This window comes from Glycine max, chromosome 19 (genome assembly GCF_000004515.6).
Source record: "Glycine max cultivar Williams 82 chromosome 19, Glycine_max_v4.0, whole genome shotgun sequence".
In the NCBI taxonomy this organism is placed as follows: domain Eukaryota; kingdom Viridiplantae; phylum Streptophyta; class Magnoliopsida; order Fabales; family Fabaceae; genus Glycine; species Glycine max.
In genome coordinates, this window is record NC_038255.2 from 44,254,129 (window position 1) to 44,281,150 (window position 27,022).

The window sequence follows — 27,022 nt, forward strand, 5'->3', positions numbered from 1 at the left end:
TAAAATTAATAAGATATAATGGTTACAAAAAGTTTCTCACATTGGAAGACATACAAAGTCTCCCATGGTAGAAGTCGTCATTATCCAAACACTACTCCATGGTTTGTTTCCCCATATTCCTAGCTACAGTAAAGTTATCCAAGGGGCTACAAAGGTGTCAGGGTTCTCTAATAACTAGTGTGGATATGAAAACTTTATGGTCTCGAAAACTTCCTCAGAAGGTGTCATCAAGTTGAATCATACCTCTGGACGTGCAGCTTGTGAGGGAATCATAAGAGCTTTTGTTATATGATTCCATTATAGCTTAGGTAGCTGCTCAGCTGTTAAAACAGAGTGATGGGGTCTCTTATGTGGATTTATTATAGGGTGATAATTTTAAATTTTAAAAGTATAAATAATTAATGAACTATATTAATTCTCTTATGTTTTTAGTATCTTATATAAAAGAAAATCAATTATGGCATTTTTAATTGGATTTTTATGTTATTATTCAAAATTACCATTCATAACTATGAACAATACACATAAATATAGTAGATAATTAATTATTTTTATGTGAAATTAAGACAAATAAATATAATTAATAAGTAGATTTGGTGTTTGAATTAATTTAAAAAGTAGGAATAATTAATGCACTACTGTTTATAGAAATAAAGATATTCTATTAGATATGGATAATATTTGAATTAAATTTTTTTTAAAAATTACAATATTTTATCAAGTGAAAATTTTATATCTTCTCCCTCACTTCTCTTTTCACCCTAAAGCCCTCTTTTCCAAACACAGGTCAACCTTATATTTTTGTAGAAAGATTTCTTTATCTTTTTATCCTTCTAATATTTTCGCTTGCAAATAAAAACTCCTTTTTCTTTTATTCCCTTTTGAACAAAAGATTAAAAAAAATTCTAGTACATAAATCAACATTTCATTTTAATATCAATTCAATTATGTATTTTTACAATAAAATATGATATATAATTTGTTTATATTTAATATAAAAAGCAGAATTCTAAATGGTTACCGGTGTCATATATAGAAAATGATTCAATTACTACGGTAGCCACCCACAATATCTATTTATGGTTGCTTAAAAACTGAGTAAATCTTCTACTCCTCAAGATAGTATGGCTTGGGCATTTTAGTTTCTAAATTTTTAAAAACCTCCTATTAATCCTTAACTCTGCAATATTCATAATCATTTTATTTCTTTTTCACTTTATTTTTCATTGTCATTTTGCAGAGTCAGGACTAATAAAAGGTTTTTAAAATCCCAGTGACTAAAATGTGTAACTTGCATAATCTCAATCACTATTAAGAGAATGCCTAATGCTTGATAGTTTTGTTCTATTATTATAAATTTAAGTTGAAATTCCGTATCTGACAAACATACAACGTACCTTTTTTTTGTTAAAGACAATGTACTTTATCCTCTACACATTATAAAACAAACTGAAAATTTCAAATTTAGTTGGCCAAAAATGAGGCAGTTAACATGAAAAAGTGTTGTGATAGAGGGAGATTAGGCACAGTTGAGTACTACTATTATGAATTGGGAGCTTCCATCAGAGTACTAATATGAGCTGGAAGTCCCCGCTTCAACCACCGATTAATGAAATATGTATCCCCAACCTCCACCCCAAAAAGAAAAAAAAAAGTTGAAAAATCAGCAATAAATAAAATAGAAGTGCATGCTGGCACAGACCTTTTCTGTTCCAGAGCATCAAGGCAATAAAGTAAGATCCAACAACAGTGTTCAGTGATGCTAATCACATTTACAAGGGTATTATTCGTTTAAGGTTCTTGTTTTTTATTTGATCAGTACCTTGATTATAATTTTCAAAGCAGAACATAGTAGCATCAAAGAAATGAGACAATGATATTAAATTTACATTTATATCACAACTAAAGGAATCATGAAAGAGGAACTTTGACCAGAATGATACTTGTCCTTGATTGGGGAAGCACAGAAAGGATTCGGACAGTTTATTTGTCCTTCTGTAATTTGACCATCATGATTCATTAACCACATTTCTTTCCATCGGGGCAAATAGTGTGAAAGCAAATAAATGAAGATGAAAATTGGTAAATATAGTAAGCAAAGCAATTTTTTCACCCCAAATCAAAAGCCTCCAAGAAACGTTAGGATACACGTAAAAATATGAAAAATAAATAAATGGAACACTCAATTTAAATAAACTCTTTTTGTTTTATTTCTTCAGTGATATATTTTCAATCCTACTTTAATGCTTTTCCATCCTTTTACTTGTATGATCAACTGTCCACACCCTTGTCCACAGCTAACTCTGCATTTAAGCTGCTGCTTTCAACCTTTGGTGGACCTGAATGGCGCCTTGGCCTGGCAGGTGAAGCTGGGAAAGAAAGCCGCTTCTTTGCACTCCCAAAGGAACCTTTCTCTGCTTTTGCATTTTCTGAGGCTAATGGACTTTGTGTCCTGGACTTGGCTTTTGCAGATTGAGTTGGCACCATGTAGCTTGGAACTGCTGGAGAGCTAGCAAGGCTCTCGTCATCTCTCACCGATGAACCGGCAATGGAGTGCCTCCGGAACCGGTCAGAGTGTACACTGACCAAGCTTTTGGAGTCCTCGTCCATAACCCAGCTGCCCCTTGGGCTTGGACTTACCTTCTTTGGTTTCTTAGCAGATGATGAAGCTGGCTTGGAAGGAGTGGACTGAAAGCTAGGGGAGCCAGGATTCTGGCTGGCTGTTGGAGAGTGCTTTTCCGAATTGAGCTGGAAACGAGCAAATGACTTGCTGATTTCTCCACCGGTAATGCTGCGGCTTGAGCTTCTTATGGAGGAGTGGTCATTCAACTCTTTATCCATATGGCTACGGCTCTCCCAAGGTCGGGCTGCCATCCATCGTTCCAACCAGCTCCAACCCCAGCTCGGATTAGTTGGATCCATAAACATTGGATTTACAGATCTAGACGAGTTCTTCCAGTTTTGCTGCCAAATATTTTTTGCCCCCAAATATCAAACACTGAATTTGTTGACAGCATCAAGGAACTTACACTTATGATTGAAAATCATATCATAGGCAGAATGCTATTCATTCAAAATATGTTACATAATATAGCATGCCACTTTATTTCAGTAACAAAATACTTCCATTGACAAAATTGAGGAAGAATTTACGCTGCAACTTACTTAACAAAGCATTAGCATATCATTGGATTATGCAAAAGATCATCGTGGCAGTGAGAAAGGAGAGTGCAGAGGATATGGCTCTGAAGATAGTGACAAGATAGGAAAGGACTCGTGCACTTATCAGGAATCAGGCCTAAGTCTCAGTTGGAAAGTATAACAGATTCAAGAGATAAAGAAACAGTGAAGAGTATATCCATATAGTATAATAAGGATGCTTGATTTCTCATTTTAGTGTTTATAATATGCGATATTTTTGAAAGATTTTTCAGTTCGTATTAAATTTTTCACCCATTTTCTCGCATGTGTAAATTGATGAGAATTTTTTTTTTTAAAAAAACCTGATGAGTGAATGCATAAGCCAGTGCTCTTTCTCTTCTCATAGTAGCCTCATACTTGCTTAGTAACTTGGCTTCGATTTGTTCTTTTGATTGTAGGCTGTCATCCCATTCTTCTCCCATCTATTATGATAATTTGTAGCAAGTTAAAAGCATTCCAAACATAATATGTTAAAAAGTCCAACGAGATTGGAATTTCAAAATAAATTAGGAAATGAAACCCAGACCCGCAAGCTCTCAAGCTCTCTAGCATGTTTCTGTAAGAGCTGCCTCTGCAGAGCCTGATTCTCCTCTAACATTCTGATCCTCCTGGAACGAATCTGAGACTGCAAGCGAGATAATGTCTGCATAGAGCGGAGGGTACTTGTGGCTTGGCGTTTAACAACCGGCCCTTCCATCAATAATTTCAACCTGACCAGCCCCCTTAAAGCCCGCAATGCTCTTCTTGCCTAAATGATTGCAAAAGAAAGTGTAGGTTGAAATTCAAATAGCAATTTCTTTTGTGGCAATTATTGATGGACACTGGCAGCTTAATAACTGTGTGTATCAAGAGTACATTTAACAAAGATATTGCATGGATTCAAATTTAAAGAATTGAACTTTGATCTACTGTTACAGTAAAACTTTAAATAAATTATTAAACAAGACATTGCCGCATTGTTCTTACATTGTTCTTGTAACAGGTTTTTTTTTTCTCTTATAGTAAAATATTAAAAATAATCTTGTTACCAAAAAAAAACCTCATGATCTCATCCCCTGTATTTGCATTTAACCCATTTATTATGAAAACCTACATAATCCCCATTGTATAAAAATTGTTAAGTTGTTAACTGAACTCGAGAATATTTTGAGACCAAATGTCAACCCTGCCTTTGTTGAGCCCTAACTGTAATATTGAGAAAAGGAGAAGAATGCATTCATTTAGTGTGGTTGAATTGAAGGTTCATTTTGGTTCCCAACCACATGAATTAAAGGTGGAGTTGCACTAAACAAATATGTTCCTTATAAGGCTCAATAAGAATATGAATGGCATTTGATTACAAAACAATGAGTTAATGGCCCAACTTTAAAAAGGAAAAAAAATTAGATGCATTTCCTTAGGTACTTTTCGTGGTGTTGTCCAATCAAATTTTAAGTTTCATATCAGTAATTCACGTAATAAAGGTTTGCATCAAAGGTCAACATAGATTAACAAGGCAAAATTCCAATTCTGATTGAAGAATGATACCAAAAGCACTTATGGAACTATATCTAAGTTTTGTCCTTTAACAACTTTTTTCGGCTTTATACTGAATAGCATTTTAGAGTTTGTCGTATCATCTCTAATAAATACAAGGGAGTTTTGTGTAGGATTTTTTATAAAAATAGAATGACTCATTGAATGTTGAGCTAAATGAATTGTGAAAACTTGCCAAAAAAAAATGAATTGTGAAAAAGATAAGAGGGGGGGATAATTAACGAAGTAATTTATATTGCTAAAAATCAAAATTGCAACTCATACCAAGTATCCACGAAAAGCTGTTTGAATTTTGATAGCTGCCACTTCATCCTTTGGTTTACCGGCAAAATGAGCAATTAGGGCAGCTTCAACCCTAACAGGTTCTATTTGAACAGAAGGAACAAGTTCCTCAGCATCCATGGCAGTTGCAACTTCAACAACTTGATCGTGATCATGACTGATTTCATGTTCAATATCAGTTAATTTAATCTCTTCTGGTGGAGGAATAGGAGGTGGTGGTGGTGGTGCTTTATCAGCTTCTGAGTATGAGACTGAAGTCTCAAATTTTTGCTTCCCAAACCATTTCTTCTTAGATTTACTTGATTTCTGCAGAAACAAATGATAAAACTCTTAAAGAAAAAACCCAGAAAATTGGGATAAGTTGAATTAAATTAATCAGGATAAGTTGAATTAAATTTCACCCAAACCTGATCTTTCTTCTCCTTCGAGTCAGGGCTGAGAGCTTTCTTCACACTAGAAAACCAATTTCCCTTCCTCCCCATTTTCTTGGCATTCCTTAGTTTAATCCTTTGCACCAAAAGAACAAAAAGGAAACTTTGAAGATCTGAAACCTCACAGACCAACAAAATTTAATTTTCTAACAGAAATCCAATGGCATCTGGTGATATTATTAAATGTCATAATTAGCACCACAAAACTTGACAGTGAAGAGGGAAGAGTCTCGATAATAATTCTGTAACACGAAGTAGAAAGCCATTCAAATTCCTAATAGTCCTAGTTGTATATCAATTCTGCATTAATTCTATGTAGGTACCCCATAAATGAAAGTAAATCAAGTTTCCAGAAAACAAAAGAGGTTTCTATTTTCTGAACCTCGTTCACCGAATAATATATAATATTGAGCCCAAAAAAAAAGAATGTTAGCGAATTAATTTTCCCCTTTTGCATTTTCACATAGAATAGACACACGAGAATTCAGATTCAAGTAGTTTAATTAGCAGGCTTTTAGCCAAAGTTGAAGTTACCAGGTTTTCAGCAAAGGAAAAAAAAAAAAGATAGAAAAATGTGGGAACTCAAGAGAATAAGAAGGCATTACAGAGAAAAGAGAAAATGGGAAAGTGTGAGATAGAATATAACAAACAGAACAAAGATAAAGTTAAAATCTTGGAGAGTCGGATGGTCCAATGAGGATGTAAAATGAGAGAGGTACCTGGACTGAAACAAAGTGACAGATCTCAAATATGTTCTTCTTACCCAGTCGAGACAACAAAAAGATTGCAACTTGAAGATCAAACCTGCAGCAAACTATGCCTTTCTCTTTCTCTCCTTGTGAAGAGGGAAATCAGATCTTGCCAAATGCTGATAGAGGATAGTTTGAATTATAGGACCAGCTGTTTCTGCTAATATTGAGAGACCTTGCCACTTGGGTTGCTCACGGTGGGCCCGGAGCTGCTTTACCATGTTCAAAGTATCAAATTAACCACTAATGTGTGAAGGATAATGCTGCTGCAAATCAATTTTATGACTTGGGAAATATATAGAAAGAAAATATAAAGGAGAAATATAAGTTGTAAAATCAATGTGGTGTAAAAATTTATTATCAACAGGTTTAAATATTTTTCTGCAATTTAGCTTTTTTTTTGTTTTTGTCTCTAAAAAAATTACTTTAAATCTTATAAAATATATTTGTTTTATTTTTTTTGTCTTTAAAACATTTTAAAAAACTTTTTTTTAGCATTTTTTTAACAATAAACTAAATGTTATCTAAAAGGTTTTAAGAAAAAAATACATTTTATAAAAACAAAAAATTTATTAGAACAAAAATACAAAAATGCTAAATTATTGAAATGAAAAAATATATTTAAACCTTATCAATATATAATATCATCACTAAATCATGTTGGTGATAATGGTTAATGTGATGTTGACAATTTACATTCATGTCTTGTAGCACTTATAAGCTTTTTATTTTTTATTGTTTAGTGAAGCTAGAAAATAAAAAATAAAAATAGACATGATGTAACTTTATTGCACTAAACAAAATTATATTACCGACTCTAATCTTTCATTTGATTTTTTTTTCATAAAATGGAATAATCATATTTGTAAAAAAAAAAAGAAAAAAGACTTATTTTATACCTAATAAGTAACAATATGCAATGGTGGGAAAACGAGAGGGATTTACAACTTTTCTTTATGAATATTTACTATGACCTTAAACATTACATTAGTGTTATGATTACTAATATTTTGTTAAATAACTTGTTTGATTATTTTTAAAGAAATATTTTCTTTTGAGATAATTGTGGAGAGAGATGCTAGTGACATTTTCTGTGAGATTTTTTTTAATTCTCTTTGTAATTGATTAAAATTTATTTAAAATTATTATTTTTTATGTTTTTCTTTTTATTTCATGATTCTCTCCCGATTTATGTTAAATTAGAAACAAAAGTTATAAAAATAATGATTACCAATAAATTATAACCAATAGAGAATTTTTGAGAAAAAATATAAAAAAAAATGTGACCAACATTCCTTTTCCATCCGATTATATATTTTTTTATAAAACTCAAATTCAAGACTCTACTCTAAATATCTACGCTTCACTTTTACTAACACAAGCATGTTGAAATTTCCTATTTAATTTTCTCCTTCTTCTTAGTAAGTTTCTTTATTGTAAAATCATACTCATACTATAATAATAAGTTACCTTAAAAAAATACTATTATGATCAGTTAATTTATTTTGTAATCAATGAATTAGTCATAACATTAGCGCATGTTAATAATGATTCATTAATATTTTTGAAAATCAACTTATGTTTTGGGATATTGGTAAACTGATTAAAACCATTGACATTTCTGAATTTTGCTGTCAACTGACCATTTTCCAAAGCAACAACTAATCTTATTTAATACTCCAACCGGTTCATATTATATATGATGTTTAAATTTTTTACACAGGAATTAAGAAATGCAAATAACTTATTAAATCCATCGTATTCATAGAAAACACTCGATAACATCTTAATACATTCTTTATTTTTTAAATTAATTACTCATTTACTCTTAGTTTATATTACTCTTCCACTAAATATTTATTAAGGGAAATCCTAAAATATTTATTTAATGTAACATTAATTTTGTTACTAGTATTTTAAAATGATTTTTTTGTTGTCTAAAACCCCGTAAAATCTGGAATGAAGAGGAAGTACATTATTAACCAATAATATTGTGAGGATGAACTAACCAATTGTTATGAATTATGACTTTGTTAAAAAGACTATAAGTGATTGGAGAGAAAGTTGCCCGAAAGTGATACAGATCAATAAAGCTATTTACTGCTAGACCTAGTTAATGCAATTTTTTTTCAATAATTAATATTGAATAAATGACATAAGATAAAGTATACAGAGTATGTTAATGTTTTGTTGAGATGTGGAAAGAAAATGGCAACATGAGTAGTTAGTTCATTTAGTATTTATTGAATTTTTTTTAAAAAAAATGTTATGATACTGATTAACAAATAATTACTGTATCTTCTAATTTCCAACATACTCAATTTTCTTGATACTTCTTAACAACTTTCGAGAGGTTGCAGTGCAGTGTACAACACATGTGAAAAATAGGTAAGGGTCTCAATCCTCCCATAGAGTTGTTAAATTAGTAAAGGAAAAGAAATGTGTTCACCCATTTTCATTAAAAGGAGTTATAAGGACAAAAAAGATAAAAACCTTATTTAAACCATTAAATTAAAACTTGTATTATTATAACAAAATTTGTATTCTCTTTATAACATAAATTTTATTTCAAACTAAAATAATAAAACTTAAAAAATGCTTTAGGAAAAGATTTTTCTTGGTACATACTTCAAGAAGAAAATTGATAGAAAGATCGTTAAAAAAAATTAAATAATAAAGATTCAGGTTTTAAAATTTATTATTTAAATAAAAAAATAAAATATCAAATTGAATCTATCACATTTTTTTTTGTTCATATGTCTAATTAAAATTTAAGTGCTTCACTTATCTCGATCAACTTACACTTTTTTTAATCGTTTCATTAAAAGGATTTCTTGCATTTTCATGGTTTCCCTCACTTTTCTTGCAGTTATATTAGAAGAGTTTATATATATTTTTTTATACTAGGTGTAGACTTCTTGAACAAACTCCTATATCTACATGTCTAAACAATTCCGTAAATTGTGTACCGAAAATGTCTGAACCACATCCTTTTTCCTACAGTACTTGTTGTCAAAATAAAATTGCATCAAGTCTTGAACATATTAATGCATAAACCAGTTTTATTTGATTGAAGTAGTATTAAATTAAATGAAGTTGGTAATCGAGCCTAGCAAAGTCAATTTCCTTCTTAGATATGGTAGCAAGAAGGTTTTCAACAATAAACATAGTGCCTAAGTTGCAATTTCTACCATTACGACAACTTAATAAAATACGTCATCAAATTATAGTAGGAGCGTGATAGGGTTCATCGCCGTTTAATTTTATAGGTATCTCCTATTTATGCATTCATTTTTTTGGTGAATGTTTTAGGCATAATAAATATAAGTTACTAATTTGTTTTAATTATAGTATTGGGACACAAGGTGCAGACTAATTCAACTAGCAAGAGCAATCCATTTTTGTTTTTCGTTTTCCATAAATACAAAAACCCGTTTTATATTTGAAAAGTGATCTTAAAATCATATATTTTTTTCAAATATTATAAAAAATACCCATATCAATTTTTTTATAAAAATTAAATATTAGTTTTTTTCTAATTTTTATTCAAAAATTTTAAAAAGTAGAAAAGTAATTTGGTTTTCGTCAAAAGTATAATTGTCAAAATTGATTAGTTAGGCCGATAACTAAACAGTAGATCGCTTCATTAATTAAAAATCAGTTTTGCAAGAATGGATGATAAATCGTTTAGACTTTAGACTAATTCAAAACTAAACAAAACGGTTAGTCGGACAAAGACTTTTTTTATTTTTAATAAGAAATAAAACATTATAATAATTAGAACAATTTTAGTTCAGTATTATTTAATTTCTGATTGTAATTGCTAATAAATATTATTTCGTGGTTGAACTTAATTTGTCAAAATAGATAAACCTATCCACATGTGTTGATAGTTAAATGGGTTTACTCAGTCTAACTCATTTTTTAAGAAAGTCATGAAAAATAAAAAAAATAAAAAAAATCTTTTTCTCTTTCTCTATTTTTTTATTTATAAATTTGTAAGCATAGGTCTTTAAATAACACTTTTCTTAATTAAAATGACATTTTATCTTTTTTTGTTGGATATTTCTTTGTCGAGAATCATGGATTAATTTCCAAAATATTAAAATTTATTTAAGTGTTTAATCTCCTAACAACTATTTTAGCTGATGATAAATTTCAAATTAATAGAATTCAATCAATTTTGGTTGTAAATAACATATACTATAATAATTTAACCTAATATTATTTTCATGATTCAATCGAGCTTTAATAATAATAATAATAATATAAATTCCTTCAAAAAATCTAGTGATACTTATGGATTGTCTCCTTTCAAGTCCTAATAATGATTTTTTCATACAGGATTTGAATCATTGATCACATGATTAAGGAGCTAAAGTTTCATTCACTTTGATTATTGTTGGTTATCATAATAATATTAATAATATGCAATAAGTAAAAAAATATTGCCTATAATTTTTAAAAAAAAAAATACCAATGTACAATATTTTTCGGGTATCAATAATAAATTTTACGCTCCTCAGGCTAAACATGTGAATCGCATTAAAGGTCGATATGTAGTCACGTGAACGACCACTAAAAAGTAGAAAGCTTTGCTCGAATTTCAATTCTCTTTCATTTTATTTATTTTTTTATTTAGTTCTGTTTTTAAACACAATCTAGCTGATTAATCCTTCACCAACTAAGCATCATAATATATCCACCAGAAAAGGAAAAAAAACAAAAAAACTAAGCATAGTCATATTTATAATTTATAGGCGACTACTTTCGACTTTTATCTATATTCCTTTTTTGTTAATCCCTTAAATTTTTCAAATAATATTTAGAGATAGTTTTTATATATGAACAACAACAATAAAAACAAAAACGTGTCACCCATGCACCAACTAGTGTTTTTAAAAGAATGAATAATATTCGATGCATTTATTAATAAATAGATGACAATAGTTGTATATGGAAATTCGAACAGATATGAGTATTTCTCAATATATCAGAACATTTGAAAGTTTTCCACGCATACATTGATAATCGGGATGATGGATGCCCGTTAACCATACCCCACAGCAACGACCATTGTGATATTTTTGGATAGACCATATTTTAAATTGGACCGAATACGAGAAAATATAAAATTCTCCTAAACAGAATCATGTGCGATTATTAAAAACTTTCAAATGATCTAACACCAATCGTATATTGATTTTGCTTTTCTTTTTATGAAGTAAGTTATTACCAGATAAGTTTACTTTGAGTTGAGCTATTCAAAGTTCTGTTCAGCTCAAGTTATTTACGCTTCTAGAAAAAATTATAGAAACAAAAACTCAAATTCATCCCGTAATCTATACAAGATCATCACAGGAGCTTGAGTTTGACTTTGATCTTCAAAGAGTTGCATGTTCCTGAGATTGGCTTTTCCAGGCTTATTAATTTTGTTGGGACAATTTTCATATGCTACTTTATAGTATGAAGCTTTATGTCCATAGTAGTACCTAGATATTGTTTAAAAAATTGTTTTTATGTACTTGGGGATTCGGCCCATTTGTTTCACCGAAGAAAAAGGCACATTTTTTTTTTATTCTATTTGAAGATTGTTAGTCTTATTAAAAAAAAAAACAAACTAACTACACACTTTCACCCAAAACAGGAATGAAGCGATAGCTTTGTCCTCTCCTGGGCTTAATCATATATTCTGACTTCTATTCGGGTCCAAAAGAGGAGGCCCAAACCCAACCCTTATCCAGTTGTTTCATGAATAAATCATTAGCATTTACACAATTAATACAACAATTTGTTTCTCCAAATTAAAAAAAAAAAATGCCATACACTCGGGAAGCTTTTTCGAAAAAGTTCATTTATGCTTTAAATGTTTTTGCTTCTTAGCAGAAGACCCTCTCACTTACATAAGCTAACAAAAATTTGAAAACAGGAAGAATCAATAAAACTATAAACATAGGATAAATTTGCAAAAGAGAAAAAAAAATGAATAAATTCTATATAGTAGTAGGAAAGTAGTTTTTGTACTGCCAGAATCTAGAAATTAGTGATTTGTGATGGTTCGGGCACGAAAATTGAAACGCCATAGCAAGATTTTGGAGCAATCTTCTGGTGGAATTCCCTTTAATTTAGCCTCATCTTCTAGAACTACTTGCTTCACGAACTTGATTGAATTCTAGTAGAAGAACCACAAAAGAAAGGCACAATAATAAGGACAAAAATTAAAAGCAACAAAACTCCTTGTTAGAGATTAATTATTTATAGATGATAGTGATGCATCTATCTTGTCAGTTTGTATATCAAATGGACTACGTTTTCTAATTGAGATAATGTTGAAACTTGAAAGTGGATTCTATCTTGGAGTATAAGGAAGCATCATGCATTATCAATGGTATTATGCCGGAGTAGAAAACACTACATAGTTAGTATTGTGATTAGTTCAACTAGTCAATCAAGGTGTCATTATATTACCTAATATCTTACTCTTTTTTTTCTTTTGATTTTTTCTTTCTGAAGTAGTTGGAGGTTGGCCTAACGTTAAGTAGCATAAGCAAAGTCTTTATATCGAAGAGACCTAATCTAATTTTATATGTACACAACCATTACGGTAAGGAATCTAGTGGGAGCTAGTTTTTTATGGGTGAAAATGATTAAGAGAATGCTAACACATTATTAGTATACTGATACTAAATAACTAGAAATAAGCATATTTATTATGCTAAAAATATAAAATGTATTTTAAAACTTAAAGTAATTAAAAGGTAATATTAAGCATTTTTTGTTACACTATTTACTTAATCCTTATATTTGTCTCAATTTTAAATTTTAGGAGAATAGATCCTCTCGATTTTTTTTCTCTCCGTTTCTCAAATTTTAGTGCCTACACGTACAAATAAGTTTTGTGCCTAATGTTAACATTAGAGAAACCTTTTTAATAGTATAAAACTTCTCCAAAAACTTTCTAGCAGTAAACATATGGTTAGGAGAAAATTGTGTAGACACTAATTAAAACTTAACTAAAACTTAAAATAAGACAATTACTTAGGCAAGGCAAGTAACTAATATTTCTTAAACAGTATTGGTCCACACTCATAACGTATAAAATTATAATGTATACCTGAGAAGTGTCTTGAACAGAGGAAGTGCGACCCCATCTCTCAGGGTCCCAAAGGATGGAGCTATTAAAAGCAAAACTTGAAATATGAATTGGGGGAGTGATTGTATCAGTTTCATTGTTCATATTCCTAAGATGCCAACCAATGACTTGTGATGAATCACATACAGGTCCTTCGATTTTCACTTTCTTCCTGTGTGCAGCTAACAATGCGGTTGGCCATGTTCCAAAGACCCTAAATGAATCCATAATTAAGAAGGGGACATGTTAGTTACAAAAAACCACCTTGGAGGGGTGAAAATATAATGCATGATTGTTATTACCACCCATGTTTGGTATACCAAAAGATGAAATCCACTAGCCCTCAAAATTGTTTATGTTAAAAACTACCACCCAGTACATAGGAGTAGAAAATGTAGAATAAGCACTAGTGAGTAGTGACTAGACACTAGCACATTTTTTTTCTCCCCCCTAAAAATTGGCCCCAGAGAAATAATGCAAATAATAGTTTACTAAAATTAGTATAGCAAACAGAAGGGGGGGAAATCATACTCAATATCTCTAAGCTGATGGAAGAATTGGAGATCATAAACATTGGAAAGGCCAGCAAAGTGTACAATGCCGTTGAGCCTGTGGTGCTCAATGTGCTTAAGTGCAAGATTCCTCTGGTGATTCAGTTCAGCTTCTAATTCCGTGAAATTTTCCTTGAAAACCACATGCCTATACATGATGCCAGTTTTCCTTAATATCTCTGGCAGTTCTGTGGAATTGGTTTTAGCTTCCACAACAATCCACAGCAATGGTTGAGGAACCAGCTTTATAGTATTTGCCAACCTTCTCAAAAACACTGCTTGGTGGGGTAGTTTTGTGCTTGTTGGTGTTACAATGATTATGAGTCTTCTAGGCTTCAACTGGGGCTGTTTTTTTGCATGCAACTTTGTTGTTTTTTTCTTTTCATTTTCAAGGATTCTAGGCTTCACGGGCATGGTATCTGGCATTGGAGCTATCCAAATTCTATTGACATTTGTTGTGAGGTTTGACATTTCACTAGGTTGTGGTGCAAATTCTGTCCTATTTGAGACAGCAACTTTGGTGGAAAAGAGAGAAGATTTACCTGTTGGAGCTAAGCCTGTGAAAACCCCCATCAAAAAACATAGGGAAAAATGGAGCATGGCCTTCTTCCATAGAAGAACTTTCTTCTTTGATCTTTCTAGTGAACCCATCTTCTTTGAACCACCTGAAGCACAATCTTCAGGGTGGAATTGAATGACAAGTTGGGGGGCACAGAATGAAGAGGAGGGTTGTGGAATTAATGTAATATAAACTTAGATGCTTTAAGGGTACCGCATTTGTGTTAAGGAAAATGTTGCAACTATTGAGCTTATGATTGGTACTGCCAAACTGATTGCTTAGCTTTTTCGTTTGGAGGCATTTCATAGGAGGGTGGCTTGATTGTCCCTTGAAGTAAAAGTAATATAATAAAAATAAGCATAAAAAAGCTAGTGTGAGACCATGAGTTGTTATCTACACCAAATAGCAGGTGGGATGGCACACATCCATCTATAAAGAATGTGTTGTACCAGGCCATTTAACTAGTACTAGTAATCATGCTCGTGGTGTTAGGAGTTTAATTTTTAATTTGAGGTTGACTAGTCCAATATAAGGAATCTGAAGAAAAAATAAATAAATTAACAAAGACTTTGGGATCTCTTGTCAGAATAATTATGATTTTGGACAAAAATTATGGATTATAAAAATAATTATTATGAGCATAATGAATCTTTTGGCAGTTAGTTATAAAATTATTGTAATGTGGTGGGTGATAAGTAACCTTTACAGTGGGTGGGTTTTGGATCGTTCAAACTTGTGGGCATTGTTAGCCAATGCCCAGAATATTTTCTTGGGGTATTGCTATTGAATTACCACCTTTGCTATTTACACTACTCACGTGGGTGTCTTTTAGACATATTGCGAAATTGTCCCTTGGACAGAACATGGCTAGGTAAAAAAATAAAGCATAATGAAAATATGACTTTGTTGTATAAATGTGTAATAGGATCGTGTTTTCATTGTAACTTTTTTGCACTCCCATATAGGTAACAAAATTATATTTCTGTTGTTGAGTGGGGTGAAAAAATAATAATAATAAAAATATGATTTCATTTTCTCTCTCATATACCTTTTATAAAAAAATAACTTTCGTTTTATTTTTCTCTTGATGTATTCAATCTTTGATTTTTTTTAATCTGTCTTTACTCCTCTTTCTATTATCTTGTTTCTCCCACTTACTTAGTCACGCAATATTAATTAATTGCCTATATCTAATACATACATAAATAAAATAATAAATCAAATATGTATTATTAATCTGTACAACATAAACTTTAGATAATAATAATAATAAAAAGTTTCTGTAATATTAAATTTCAAATTTAAAATAAAACTAAATTGCAGAAGCAAAATTTAATATGCATAATCATTTATAACAGCTTATAACAATAGGTCAAGTTGTGATGATCACACTAAAAATCACTTCACAGTTATTGATGACCTCTGTTTTGAAACCTATATCCATTCATTAAAATAATCATATATAATTAAGAATCAGAAGAAAAAAAAAAATATTTTCATGTATTTTAGAATCAGAAAGTTATCCAATAATTCTCATAGACGTAGGAGGCGCACAAATGCATAGGCAAACATACAGTTCTGATGACTAAGATTTGAAAAAATACTCTAATATCACAAACATACAAATCAGGAGAAAGAAGGAAAATAAAAGGTAATGATAGGAATTTTTTTAAAACTTATAAAACTAAATATAATTTTTAAAAATTTATAAAATGAAAAGTAAGAAGTAGATATATCCTTAATTTTATTTTTTTAACAAAATATTCACTCCAATATGACAAAAATTATGATAAAAAAGAATGAGAGAAAAATGGTAATGATAAAAAAAACAATTTTTTTAAAAAAATATAAAATTCAAACTAATTTTTAAAAATAAAAAAAAATATGTACTTAATTTTTTTTTTAAAAAAGAAGGACAAAGTTAGAAAGAATAAGAGAAAAGAAGGAAATCCCATAAAAAAAAAAAGAGAAGAAAGGGAGAAAAAACTTGCAGATTGAAGGAAATAGAGAAAAAAAAAATACTGCATACCTGGTTTCATACACGTATTATGAATGTTGATGTTTTTTTATTTATTTTACTGGATGAATGTTGATGTTTAGTCCCTACAAAAAATGCAAAAGCTAACGATCATAACATAAAATAAAGGAAAAGGAGTATAGCCAAAAATAAGATTAAAAAAAAAGTGTATGCACGATATGGCATTTATGTTTGTAAAGATTTTGAGATAGGTTATTTCATATATAATTACAGATTATCCGAAACTATTTTTTTATAGTAACAATCCAAATCTAAATTTCCGACTTTAAATACTAAAATTTAAGAAAATTCTGATTTCTTTAAAAAAGAAATCAGAAAACTATTTTTTTTAAAAAAAATACTTATTTCTTTAAAAAATAATAAATTTTTGAAAACTAAAAGCATGAGTTAATCTTACCAAGAGAAAAAAAAAACTTTAGTTGGATATGATGATGATCTATGAACATGCAATAATTTTTATTTTTTGACTGGATCACAAAATTTGAAAGTAGAACAAAAAATTAAATTTTTTTAAATTTTTTGAACTCTTGTCACGACTACTTGAAAACCTATGTAAGTTGTTGTACTGTATGCATATATTTTCTTAAAAATGTTATGCTGACAATAATCAAGTTAAACTCACTCCATTGATAATCTATCCACATAATAAATGTACTATTTTCTTCTCTACAATTAACTTAACTCTAAAATTATTAAAGAAAAATCTATAAGATAATTAAATTAACTCTAAAATAATTAAAAATATAAAATTGTAATTATGTATTGAAGGACTAATTTAAAATTCGAATTATTTATAACAAATTGGATAATTCTTATTATTAATGGTTATAGATTATGTATTAAAAAGGCACGTGAGGAGGGTTACTTAGTTTAAAAATCACGTGAGCCCAATTTGTCCACGATCCGCAAGCCCAAACATCAGTCATCTCCATCACAGGAACCCTATATCTGAAACTACCTCGACTCCGCTCTGCCACGGCTGAGAAAATAGCGACGCAGAAACACGCTCGTCTACACGATCCTGCGATCCAACGCGGCGTGTCCAGTGATTCCGCTCTCCGTCGAGTCTGCTCATGGTGAAGAATCACGAGGCCATCCGCCGGTGAAGAATCACGAGGCCATCCGCCGGTGAAGAATCGCGCGATTCGTCTGGAAATCGCGATTCAAACACGATTCATCCCCGATGCAGAGATTCAACCACGATTCAGGAACAAAAACCAGACAAGCTCCGATTCATATTGGTAGCTGCTGGAATCGTATACAATCGTGCGATGCGTATGGTGAATCGTACGATACTAACTACCATGGAGGGTACTACTTCATAATCATGCAGTTTCTTAATTTGCATTTTGTACCTTGCTTTACAGAAGTACTACCAATGGGTTCATCCAATTATTGATTTTTTGTTTCATTAATCAGAAACACTCATTTGTGACCACTTTACTGTCCTGACACCATATTACCCAACATGGTTCTCAACTATAACGAGTTTTACTTCACTTGCCTTTTAAATATCCCTTGTAAATGATCATTCAAAGCCAAATTCGATGTATATATAATTTTGTAAGACCTATTGTGCCAACTAGAATTGTCTCCTGTCTTAGTAGAGAGTTATCAACCAACAGTTACATCAACTTGATGTGCAAGCAACAGCATTACAGAGAAGCACTTGATACATTCAATTTCCATCTAAAGAATTCAAGTATCCAGCTAGAACCAAGCACCTATGTGAATTTAATTTTGGCCTGCACCAACGTTAGATCTCTTAAATACGGCAAAAGAATCCATGATCACATTTTAAAGTCAAACTGTCAACCAGACCTTGTTCTCCAAAATCATATTCTTAATATGTATGGAAAATGTGGTTCTTTGAAAGATGCTAGAAAAGCTTTTGACACAATGCAGCTGCGAAGTGTGGTCTCTTGGACTATAATGATCTCTGGATACTCGCAGAATGGTCAAGAGAATGATGCCATCATCATGTATATTCAAATGCTGCGATCAGGTTATTTCCCGGACCAGTTAACCTTTGGAAGCATAATTAAGGCTTGCTGCATTGCGGGGGATATAGATTTAGGTGGGCAGCTGCATGGTCATGTCATTAAATCAGGGTATGATCATCACTTGATTGCACAAAATGCTCTTATATCAATGTATACAAAGTTTGGACAAATTGCACATGCCTCAGATGTGTTTACTATGATTTCTACAAAGGATTTAATATCCTGGGCTTCCATGATTACGGGGTTTACCCAACTTGGTTATGAGATAGAAGCTTTATATCTTTTCAGAGATATGTTCAGGCAAGGTGTTTATCAACCAAATGAGTTTATATTCGGCAGTGTATTCAGTGCTTGCAGAAGCCTTCTCAAACCAGAATTTGGAAGGCAAATACAAGGAATGTGTGCTAAATTTGGTTTAGGGAGAAACGTTTTTGCTGGCTGCTCCCTCTGTGACATGTATGCAAAATTTGGATTCTTACCTTCAGCAAAAAGGGCATTTTATCAGATTGAAAGCCCTGATTTAGTGTCATGGAATGCAATTATTGCAGCACTTGCTAACAGTGATGTTAATGAAGCCATATATTTTTTCTGTCAGATGATTCATATGGGATTGATGCCAGATGACATTACTTTTCTTAACTTACTCTGTGCTTGTGGGAGCCCCATGACACTCAACCAAGGCATGCAAATACATTCTTACATTATCAAAATGGGTCTGGATAAGGTAGCAGCCGTATGCAACTCTCTGCTGACCATGTACACAAAGTGTTCAAATCTACATGATGCATTCAATGTTTTCAAAGATATAAGTGAAAATGGCAATTTAGTTTCTTGGAATGCAATTCTATCAGCATGCTCGCAGCACAAACAACCAGGAGAGGCTTTCAGATTATTTAAGCTAATGCTTTTTTCTGAAAATAAGCCTGACAATATCACCATAACTACCATATTAGGAACTTGTGCAGAATTGGTATCTCTAGAAGTTGGCAATCAAGTCCATTGCTTTAGTGTTAAAAGTGGGCTTGTGGTTGATGTTTCTGTCAGCAATAGATTGATTGACATGTATGCAAAGTGTGGATTACTTAAACATGCTCGATATGTTTTTGATTCAACCCAGAACCCAGATATTGTCTCATGGAGTAGTTTAATTGTTGGTTATGCTCAGTTTGGACTTGGACAAGAAGCTCTTAATCTCTTTAGAATGATGAGGAATCTTGGTGTCCAGCCTAATGAGGTCACATATCTGGGGGTTCTCAGTGCATGCAGTCACATTGGATTGGTAGAGGAAGGCTGGCACTTGTATAACACCATGGAAATAGAACTAGGGATTCCACCAACAAGAGAGCACGTTTCTTGCATGGTTGATTTGCTTGCTCGTGCTGGATGCTTGTATGAAGCAGAGAATTTTATTAAGAAAACAGGTTTTGACCCAGACATTACTATGTGGAAAACTCTACTTGCTTCTTGTAAAACTCATGGTAATGTTGACATTGCAGAGCGGGCTGCAGAGAATATACTAAAACTTGATCCTTCCAATTCTGCTGCTCTGGTGCTACTTTCTAATATACATGCTTCTGCTGGCAATTGGAAAGAAGTTGCCCGATTAAGGAACTTGATGAAACAAATGGGTGTACAGAAGGTTCCTGGTCAAAGTTGGATAGAAGTTAAGGATCAGATCCATGTGTTCTTCTCAGAAGATAGTTCCCATCCACAGAGGGGCAACATCTACACAATGCTTGAAGATTTGTGGTTACAGATGCTGGATGATGGTTATGATCCTTGTCAGAGGTTAGACATTAGCATTTGGTAGGCAGTCACCAATGGTTATGACCCTTTCAGAATCTATATTGATTATGAACTACCTTGAGTCTAGATAGTTTTGATGCAGAACTACAAGAATTTTTTGTTTTGACTGATCCCAAAGGTTAATGACACTGTTAATTTTAAAATGTAAAATGTTATTATTATTCCCGTTTTATGTAATGGTAATTGGCGGGGTTTTTTATGTGTGATTTATTAATAATCATTTCTTTAATTCTGAGCTTTAAAATTTGACTCATAACTGATTGTTTTAGTTTTAATTTTCGCTGAGGATAACAAATGTGGCTTTTGAAGTGAGGAGAAAAGTGTGCCTATGTGCTAATGAGCTTTGCATTGGAGGCGTAAACCGCAGAATAATGCATTTAGTACTGTTTTGAATGTTACTTACCCTAACACAACGTAATCTCTAATCTCTCTGCCTCCACCACATCGGAACAAACATGTATTTTTTTTGAAATCACGGAACAAACATGTATATGAATTGGAAATAATTCAATATCAAAATGTGATTTATCCTGTTTAAGGCATTGTAGTTGTTGTAAGTTAGGTTTGTCATTCCACTAAGGCACTAATTATAGGTCTGATAAATTGGTTTAAAGCCTTTTTGCTTAACATTCCATTCTGGTAAACATCCACTAATTGCCGGGGTTTTAGCACCATTCTTGGGAGCCTTTTTCTTTTTCATACATTCAAGTTGGTTAACTTTTACACATTTTTGTTCTTGCTATCCATGCTTAGGAAAATCTTTCCAATTTGCATACACATGCATAATTGTGCGTCGGACCAATTTTTGTTTTGTGCAGGTTGATAGTTATGTAAAATATTTCATAACGTCTCACACGGTTGGACGGTGAGATACGACCCTATCCAAAAGCTGTGAAGGCTGCAGAAAGAGCTCAGCTTATCATGATAGATTGGTTTGATTGATATGAAAAGTGAGAAATCTTGTGATATGATCATTGTGTCCTTGGCTTCACCAAAAAAAAAAAAAATCATTGTGTCCTTGGATAGAGGATGGAAAATGCTTATTTCAATAAAAATCAACCGAATTAATTACTTTTATTGATTTATATGATTGATGTTCAAAGTGCCTTATAATAAGGAGTAGGGCGAATAACTTATAATGTTTATTATTATGTCTGCTTAAATTTTTCCTGCACATGCAGTTCATGCGCAATAGAGCCGTGGATTAAGTGGAAAGTTTCCTTGGGAACTTGGAAACTATTTGATCCCGAAATCAAATTATGGGTAGGCCGCTTTGCCTATACTTTAGCATCTATTTTGTAACGAAAAATTAATACACACTACAAACTGGGCATAGACAATGCATGCCCGGCATTTGGACAATCACCATGCTATCATAGTACAGTGAGGAAAGCCAACACACTGTAGAAGGCTGAATAAGCATATCAAAATAACCGCTTTGGGCAAAAACTAACTTACAAAATATAATAAAAATTCTTACAGCAGTTGATAAGCAAAATAAAGTGATCCGTATCACCCCCTGCAATAAAAGAAAATAATAATGAAAATGAATTTCTTAAATGTTTATCAAATAAACATTCTAGTTTCTAGAGGCACAAGAATACCCATTTCACATGAGATTACACTTTAGGGGGCTTACAGTGAGGGCTGAGGAGTATATGACGACAATCATGGTTTAAATTTAGGCAACACTGCCAGCAGCCTATTGCATTAGCTAAAACGCGATTCTCTCTTGGTCACAATTGCCTACCCTCTCCCTTCCCTTTTCATCGTGTTGCATTTGGGAATGGGCAACAACAAAATCTTGCCACTAGGCTGCCTGGCCTATTTTAAGAAATAAACACTACTGGAAATTTCAAGGTTAAAAGCATGTTGCCATTCTATGCTGTTACAGTGTTATAGGTCTGGTTTTGTTGAGATTGAATCTCTTTTTGGCCTGTGCTTCTTCCACTTCTTTTTGCGCAACTCCATGAGATAGGAAGGAACCTCACAGCCCGATGCTGCCATAAGATTAGCAACATTCCGAAGGAAAGGAATGTCATCTTCTGTGTAAAAAGTAATTGCTTCTCCAGTCCTCCCTGCTCTGCCAGAACGACCTAATGAAAAATCAACATTTTCTATTAGCAAATAATAATAATAATTGAGTGATCTAGCAATCGAGAGGCTCCATGAGAGAATAATATAAATTATAATCCCTATAAATATCTTTTCCCAAATCTAAAACAACATTAATATAACTGCACGTACCAATTCTGTGGACATAAGCAGCAGCAGAATCGGGGAAATCATAATTGATCACACAGTTCACACCTTTGAAATCCATGCCACGGGCAACTACATCAGTAGCAATCAAAACCCATGTTTTTCCAGCTCTGAAGTTATCAACAGCATTTTCTCGCTATACACAATGCAAGAGATCAGAATTAAGGAAATCACAAAAACTGCTAATTTAACAAGTTAGCATTAGAGTACCTATTGGTGATGATTAACAGAGATTAAGCAGTATGAAAGAACAGAGGTCAAAAGGAATATCATAATTTGTCGTCGTCTCCATACAAATAGTAAAGACTTAAAGACCATATCTTAGTCACACACCTTATCAGTTTTCTTTTTTATTTTGGTGGGGAGGGGAAACGTTTCATATTTTCTTATTTTCCAATAAATATCTTATGTTGTTCAAAGGGGTTGAGAACTACCTCTGCTTGAGACAAATCAGAATGGATAACATCAACTCTAATGTTGTCAAATGCAAGTTCACTGTACAGCTCCTTGGCACGCTCCTTGCTTTGGAGAAAAACCAATACTGGAGGATTAAGACTCTACAAGATGTTGCAGTAAATAAAAAGGTCAAAAAAGGCAACCAACTTAAAAATACTAATAGGAATGACTCAGGAGGGAATACAACATTATAGACTTTCCACAAGTTCCAAAGTTAAGCCAAAGGTGATACAGGAATAAGCATTCCAAGTCATTTTATATTATGTACATGACACATTATCTAACACCAAACCCAGAATAAGCAGAATGTTTAATTATATATAGTATAGGCAGTACATAATCAGTAAAACAAACATCAGGCTACAAAATAGGAAATACATATTAATAGTAATTTGTAGTGACAATTCTAATTTTTTTTCAAACAGATATACCGAAGAATCTTTAATTGTGAGACACAACCTCTTGATTGATGCATAAGAAAATTGGATTGAGACTAGTGATATTTATCAGAAGCATTATTGTTAGCAATTTACCTCGGCAAAGCTTTGACGAATTGCTAGAAGTTTTCCTTCTTCACTTCCAGTAAAAACCAATTTTTGCTTTATTGTTTCAGAAGCCATATTCCTGATGCGCATAAAAGCATTGGGCATCAACAAAATAATGTGAAGAAAACTGTATTAACTAACAATATGCTCAGGAGCACCATGTTTGTAAATGTTTTGCAGCAAACTTACTTTCTGCCAACAATTACACGAACAGCATCATGCATAAGTTCTCGAGCTTGATCTTCAACAAAATCAGGTAAAGTAGCACTGAACAGTGAGCGTATTATTGAGGGATTTGAGCATGCCTTGATAACAGAATCAATCTGCTTGAATAATTCAGGCTCAAATAGCTTATCCGATTCATCCAGGACAAGATACTCAACTCTGAAGCACCCAAAATAGTTGGAATAAGAAAATCAATGCATTGAACTATGTAATAAATCACATCACATATCTGCTACTGACTTTGTAGACACATTTGTAAGATATATCATAAATCTAAAAGCATCCAGCAAAAGTGTGTTGTAATGTGCAAAGCATTATAAGTAGTTGAGCTATAAAGTGAAGCTACACCTACTGCAGTTGACATTACATTACTTACATATAATACCTGATTGAGGGGCAAAACCAACACCAAATAAAAGAGTTTATACAAGTTGCTTAAAAATAAGACACGTTGCTTAACAAAAATTGTCGTTGGAGCATTTGACATGGTGTTTCATATACAAGCATCATTTCTTATATAAGCAACGTTGCTTAACTATTTTTTATCAATGAAAAAGGGACTTTTCAAGCCAAGAATAAGCAGAAAAATAAGGGAAATTACATTTAGCATTCAATTTAGCAACCTTATCATAGGAGTGAACTTTTGTGCAAAGTTCTCAAATCTATGCAGCATTGTAGGACCCACAAATTTAAGATAAACAACTCAATTAAGCAACCATCCATTATAGATGCTCTAGTTTTGTGTAATATTTAGTTTTCCCAACTTGTATGAAAGTATTATTTTCAGAAATGCTTTTACACCACTAAAATAACACTTAAATTGACTATTAAGTGGACTTCACACAATACAACTGGCCAGATCCTAAACTTCAATCTTGTTCTTCGGGCCTTATTGTTTGCAGACTGAATGATCAACTGGTTATTTGTGTCTACGGCATTTATTGCATAGGCTCAGATAGAAACAAAAGGTAGAAATGCTTCTAGTTACTAGTAGTGCCTACTAGTCAGGACAGTTTAACTTTAACTAGTAGTGGGATTTCATAGTTTACATTTAAAATTAATAAACCAAAAAGTAGGTATATAGCTTATAGCTTATCGATCTTCAGAAACAACCTTCATTTTAATCATAATGTTTCCAAGTTGAATTTCATCACCAAATAAATGAAAATGTATTGACATTACCACATACAGCACATAAAACCACTTCATACGAATCATATCAAAGTATAAACTTGTATCAAAACAGCAAGGGGAATAAATACTAAAAGGAAAAGTGTCCATCAAGTTTATCATACATGCCGTCCCAGGAAACAATTTCATATCAAGTATGCAATTGATTGATAATGAACAAAGTATAGTTCAATGAATTATTTATGATGAGAAAACTGCAATCAAGGTATTCCCCGTGGATGAAAAATGCATGCACTATAATGATTACATGATTAGTAATTTAAAGGTTTCAAATTTAAAATGAGACTAAATTCATCATCACACACCTGCTGAGATCAATCTTCTTCCTCTTGATAGCCAAGCGTAATCGAAGTGGCGTGGATATTAGTACATCACATGGAAATTTTGAAAAATCAGCATTTCTTAAAAGATTCTTAGTCATCAACTTGATACGAAATTTTTTTCTCTTAGCAAGCTTTTTGCACTCTCGATATGTTTGGACAGATAATTCACGAGTATGACAAAGGATAACAGCTCGAATGCCACCTTTTTCCGGATCCTGTAAAACACAGTTGATTATTTGAACCAAGGACACGGAAGTTGGGAACTGCAAACACAGTTGGAGAAAATAAGCAATACCTTAAGCTTCATAAGCATTGGACACACAAACGCAAGGGTTTTCCCAGAGCCAGTCGGTGCACAAGCAAAGCATTCACGACCCTACCCAAACAATTGAAGGAATACAGCAGCGAAAACAACATTATGTTAATGCCTAAGCCTAACTGAAGGACAACATAATATGCATACAAAATCATGATCAAACTTCAGTTATATCTGTAAATGCAAAACAATTATAGCCCAGACAGAAAATCCGTACTTGTAGAAGTACTGGAATAGCCTGCCTTTGGATAGGTGTTGGTTCTCTAAATCCAAGTTCCTTCAGATTGCGCAACAAATACGAAGGACAGTTATATCTGCAAACAATTTATTAAGACTCAGAATCGTCCCTTACTTGTAAACAAAAGGAGCAGAATGAAAGGCAAACGGAATACAAGGTGGTTCTCAGAAATGACATAACATAATATTCTTATGAAAGATACCTTGATTTCAACTCATCAAAGCTTTGAAGCGGAGTCGGCACGTTGTAACCAGAGACATGAATGTTGTGCTGCTTTCTGAATTTTGCGTCCCGCTGAAAACAGATCAAAATATGAAACCATTGCATAAACTTAAAAACACCGAGAATTATGCGTATTTCACAAAACAGAAAAGAAACCTCGAGTTGCTTATTTTGTTCCTTCTTCTTTGTCTTCTTATTCAGCTCAACGGACTCCTCATTGACTCGGACTTCATCATTCGACTGCGCCACAGACGTCGAACTTCTGAACACATTGAATCCTTCAACCGTTTCTTTTGTGCGTTTACGAAAAACGAAGCAAAAGTGAGATACATAAAGTTGAATGCAAGAGGTAGCATAGTATAAATAAAGCACGAGAATGTGAATACCGGAAGAGGTTCCCTTGCGCTTCCTCTTCTTCGTCGTTGACGCTGCGACTTTCTCTTCCACTGGTTCTATTGTTTTCTCGCCTTCGTCTTCGGCGGCGCTCGAAATCTTCGCCGAATCAGTATCACTGTCTTTTTTCTTTTCAAATTTAATGGAAAAATAACAGTTATTAACATGTGGCATAATAAGAGTGAAAAGGTGAATGAGTATATGAGACAAAGAGGAAGAGAGATTGGTACCTGGAACCTGGCAATATCGGCGCCGAACTTCTTTCTATCGAAACGAATGCCGGCGAACAAAAACGACGAGTCGTTCGCCATTGGGGATTGGAATTAGGGGTTTAGGTGATGAGTAAGAGTAACGGCTTTGCAGACACTTCTTTTGTTCGCTGCGGCCGGCCACTTCTACTGTGTTATGCAACTTTTCAAGGAAGGCAACCAAAACCAACTAGACAATTTTGCTTTTTTTAATTCTCTCTTTTTTTTCGGCCCATACCTTTTATAAAAAAGAAGTGCATATTGGACTATCCAACCCTTTTCAGTTTTTTTTGGGCCTCGCTTACCTTCCTCCAA

The 27,022-nt window shown here is 32.6% G+C and overlaps 4 protein-coding genes across 8 annotated transcripts; 1 reads left to right on the forward strand and 3 right to left on the reverse strand.

The window, feature by feature from the left end:
* Positions 1 to 2,089: 2,089 nt before the first annotated feature.
* On the reverse strand, positions 2,090 to 6,450 carry IQD63 (protein IQ-DOMAIN 63). 4 transcript variants are annotated; one of them, XM_003554315.4, is made up of 6 exons: positions 6,170 to 6,450; positions 5,427 to 5,526; positions 5,002 to 5,325; positions 3,728 to 3,949; positions 3,504 to 3,623; positions 2,090 to 2,964 (listed from the first exon to the last, which is right to left on the reverse strand). In XM_003554315.4, exons 2-6 carry the CDS (start codon positions 5,499 to 5,501, stop codon positions 2,272 to 2,274), a joined length of 1,434 nt encoding a protein of 477 aa, XP_003554363.1. In that variant the 5' UTR covers positions 5,502 to 5,526; positions 6,170 to 6,450; the 3' UTR covers positions 2,090 to 2,271. The 4 variants fall into 4 exon arrangements, with proteins under 4 accessions (XP_003554363.1, XP_006604563.1, XP_014627456.1 ...); XM_006604500.4 differs by having other exon boundaries at positions 5,427 to 5,563; positions 6,170 to 6,382; XM_014771970.3 differs by having other exon boundaries at positions 5,427 to 5,617; positions 6,170 to 6,382.
* A 5,586-nt stretch (positions 6,451 to 12,036) lies between these two features.
* LOC100785607 (beta-1,4-xylosyltransferase IRX9) lies at positions 12,037 to 14,732 on the reverse strand. Its single transcript, XM_003553493.5, has 3 exons — positions 13,863 to 14,732; positions 13,314 to 13,545; positions 12,037 to 12,371 (listed from the first exon to the last, which is right to left on the reverse strand). Exons 1-3 carry the CDS (start codon positions 14,531 to 14,533, stop codon positions 12,240 to 12,242), a joined length of 1,035 nt encoding a protein of 344 aa, XP_003553541.1. The 5' UTR covers positions 14,534 to 14,732; the 3' UTR covers positions 12,037 to 12,239.
* Positions 14,733 to 17,388: 2,656 nt separating this feature from the next.
* On the forward strand, positions 17,389 to 20,441 carry LOC100786133 (pentatricopeptide repeat-containing protein At3g53360, mitochondrial). Of its 2 annotated transcripts, XM_014771961.3 has the most exons (2): positions 17,389 to 19,903; positions 19,979 to 20,441. In XM_014771961.3, the coding sequence occupies exons 1-2, from the start codon at positions 18,004 to 18,006 to the stop codon at positions 20,290 to 20,292; spliced, it is 2,214 nt and encodes a 737-aa protein (XP_014627447.1). In that variant the 5' UTR covers positions 17,389 to 18,003; the 3' UTR covers positions 20,293 to 20,441. The 2 variants fall into 2 exon arrangements, with proteins under 2 accessions (XP_014627447.1, XP_006604564.1); XM_006604501.4 differs by having other exon boundaries at positions 17,389 to 20,441.
* Positions 20,442 to 21,823: 1,382 nt separating this feature from the next.
* On the reverse strand, positions 21,824 to 26,895 carry LOC100800969 (DEAD-box ATP-dependent RNA helicase 57). The gene is made up of 12 exons (XM_003554316.5): positions 26,690 to 26,895; positions 26,453 to 26,588; positions 26,223 to 26,356; positions 26,047 to 26,138; positions 25,824 to 25,920; positions 25,586 to 25,666; positions 25,273 to 25,505; positions 23,741 to 23,935; positions 23,540 to 23,630; positions 22,985 to 23,107; positions 22,536 to 22,686; positions 21,824 to 22,384 (listed from the first exon to the last, which is right to left on the reverse strand). Exons 1-12 carry the CDS (start codon positions 26,768 to 26,770, stop codon positions 22,185 to 22,187), a joined length of 1,614 nt encoding a protein of 537 aa, XP_003554364.3. The 5' UTR covers positions 26,771 to 26,895; the 3' UTR covers positions 21,824 to 22,184.
* Positions 26,896 to 27,022: the final 127 nt, after the last annotated feature.

Bases quoted from the DNA above. Each gene is read 5' to 3' on its own strand.
- LOC100800969 (XM_003554316.5), bottom strand. From the start codon at position 26,770: ATGGCGAACGACTCGTCGTTTTTGTTCGCCGGCATTCGTTTCGATAGA. The intron at 26,357-26,452 runs GTATTCACATTC...AACGCACAAAAG, and splicing joins GCGCAAGGGAACCTCTTCCG to AAACGGTTGAAGGATTCAAT. The intron at 23,108-23,539 runs GTAAATTGCTAA...AACATCTTGTAG, and splicing joins TTCGTCAAAGCTTTGCCGAG to AGTCTTAATCCTCCAGTATT.
- IQD63 (XM_003554315.4), bottom strand. From the start codon at position 5,501: ATGGGGAGGAAGGGAAATTGGTTTTCTAGTGTGAAGAAAGCTCTCAGC. The intron at 5,326-5,426 runs GTTTGGGTGAAA...TTGTTTCTGCAG, and splicing joins CGAAGGAGAAGAAAGATCAG to AAATCAAGTAAATCTAAGAA. The intron at 2,965-3,503 runs GTTTTTTTAAAA...AATATTTGGCAG, and splicing joins CTTATGCATTCACTCATCAG to CAAAACTGGAAGAACTCGTC.
- LOC100786133 (XM_006604501.4), top strand. From the start codon at position 18,004: ATGATCATTCAAAGCCAAATTCGATGTATATATAATTTTGTAAGACCT.
- LOC100785607 (XM_003553493.5), bottom strand. From the start codon at position 14,533: ATGGGTTCACTAGAAAGATCAAAGAAGAAAGTTCTTCTATGGAAGAAG. The intron at 13,546-13,862 runs GTATGATTTCCC...GGATTCATTTAG, and splicing joins CATCAGCTTAGAGATATTGA to GGTCTTTGGAACATGGCCAA. The intron at 12,372-13,313 runs GTATACATTATA...TTCTTCTACTAG, and splicing joins CTGTTCAAGACACTTCTCAG to AATTCAATCAAGTTCGTGAA.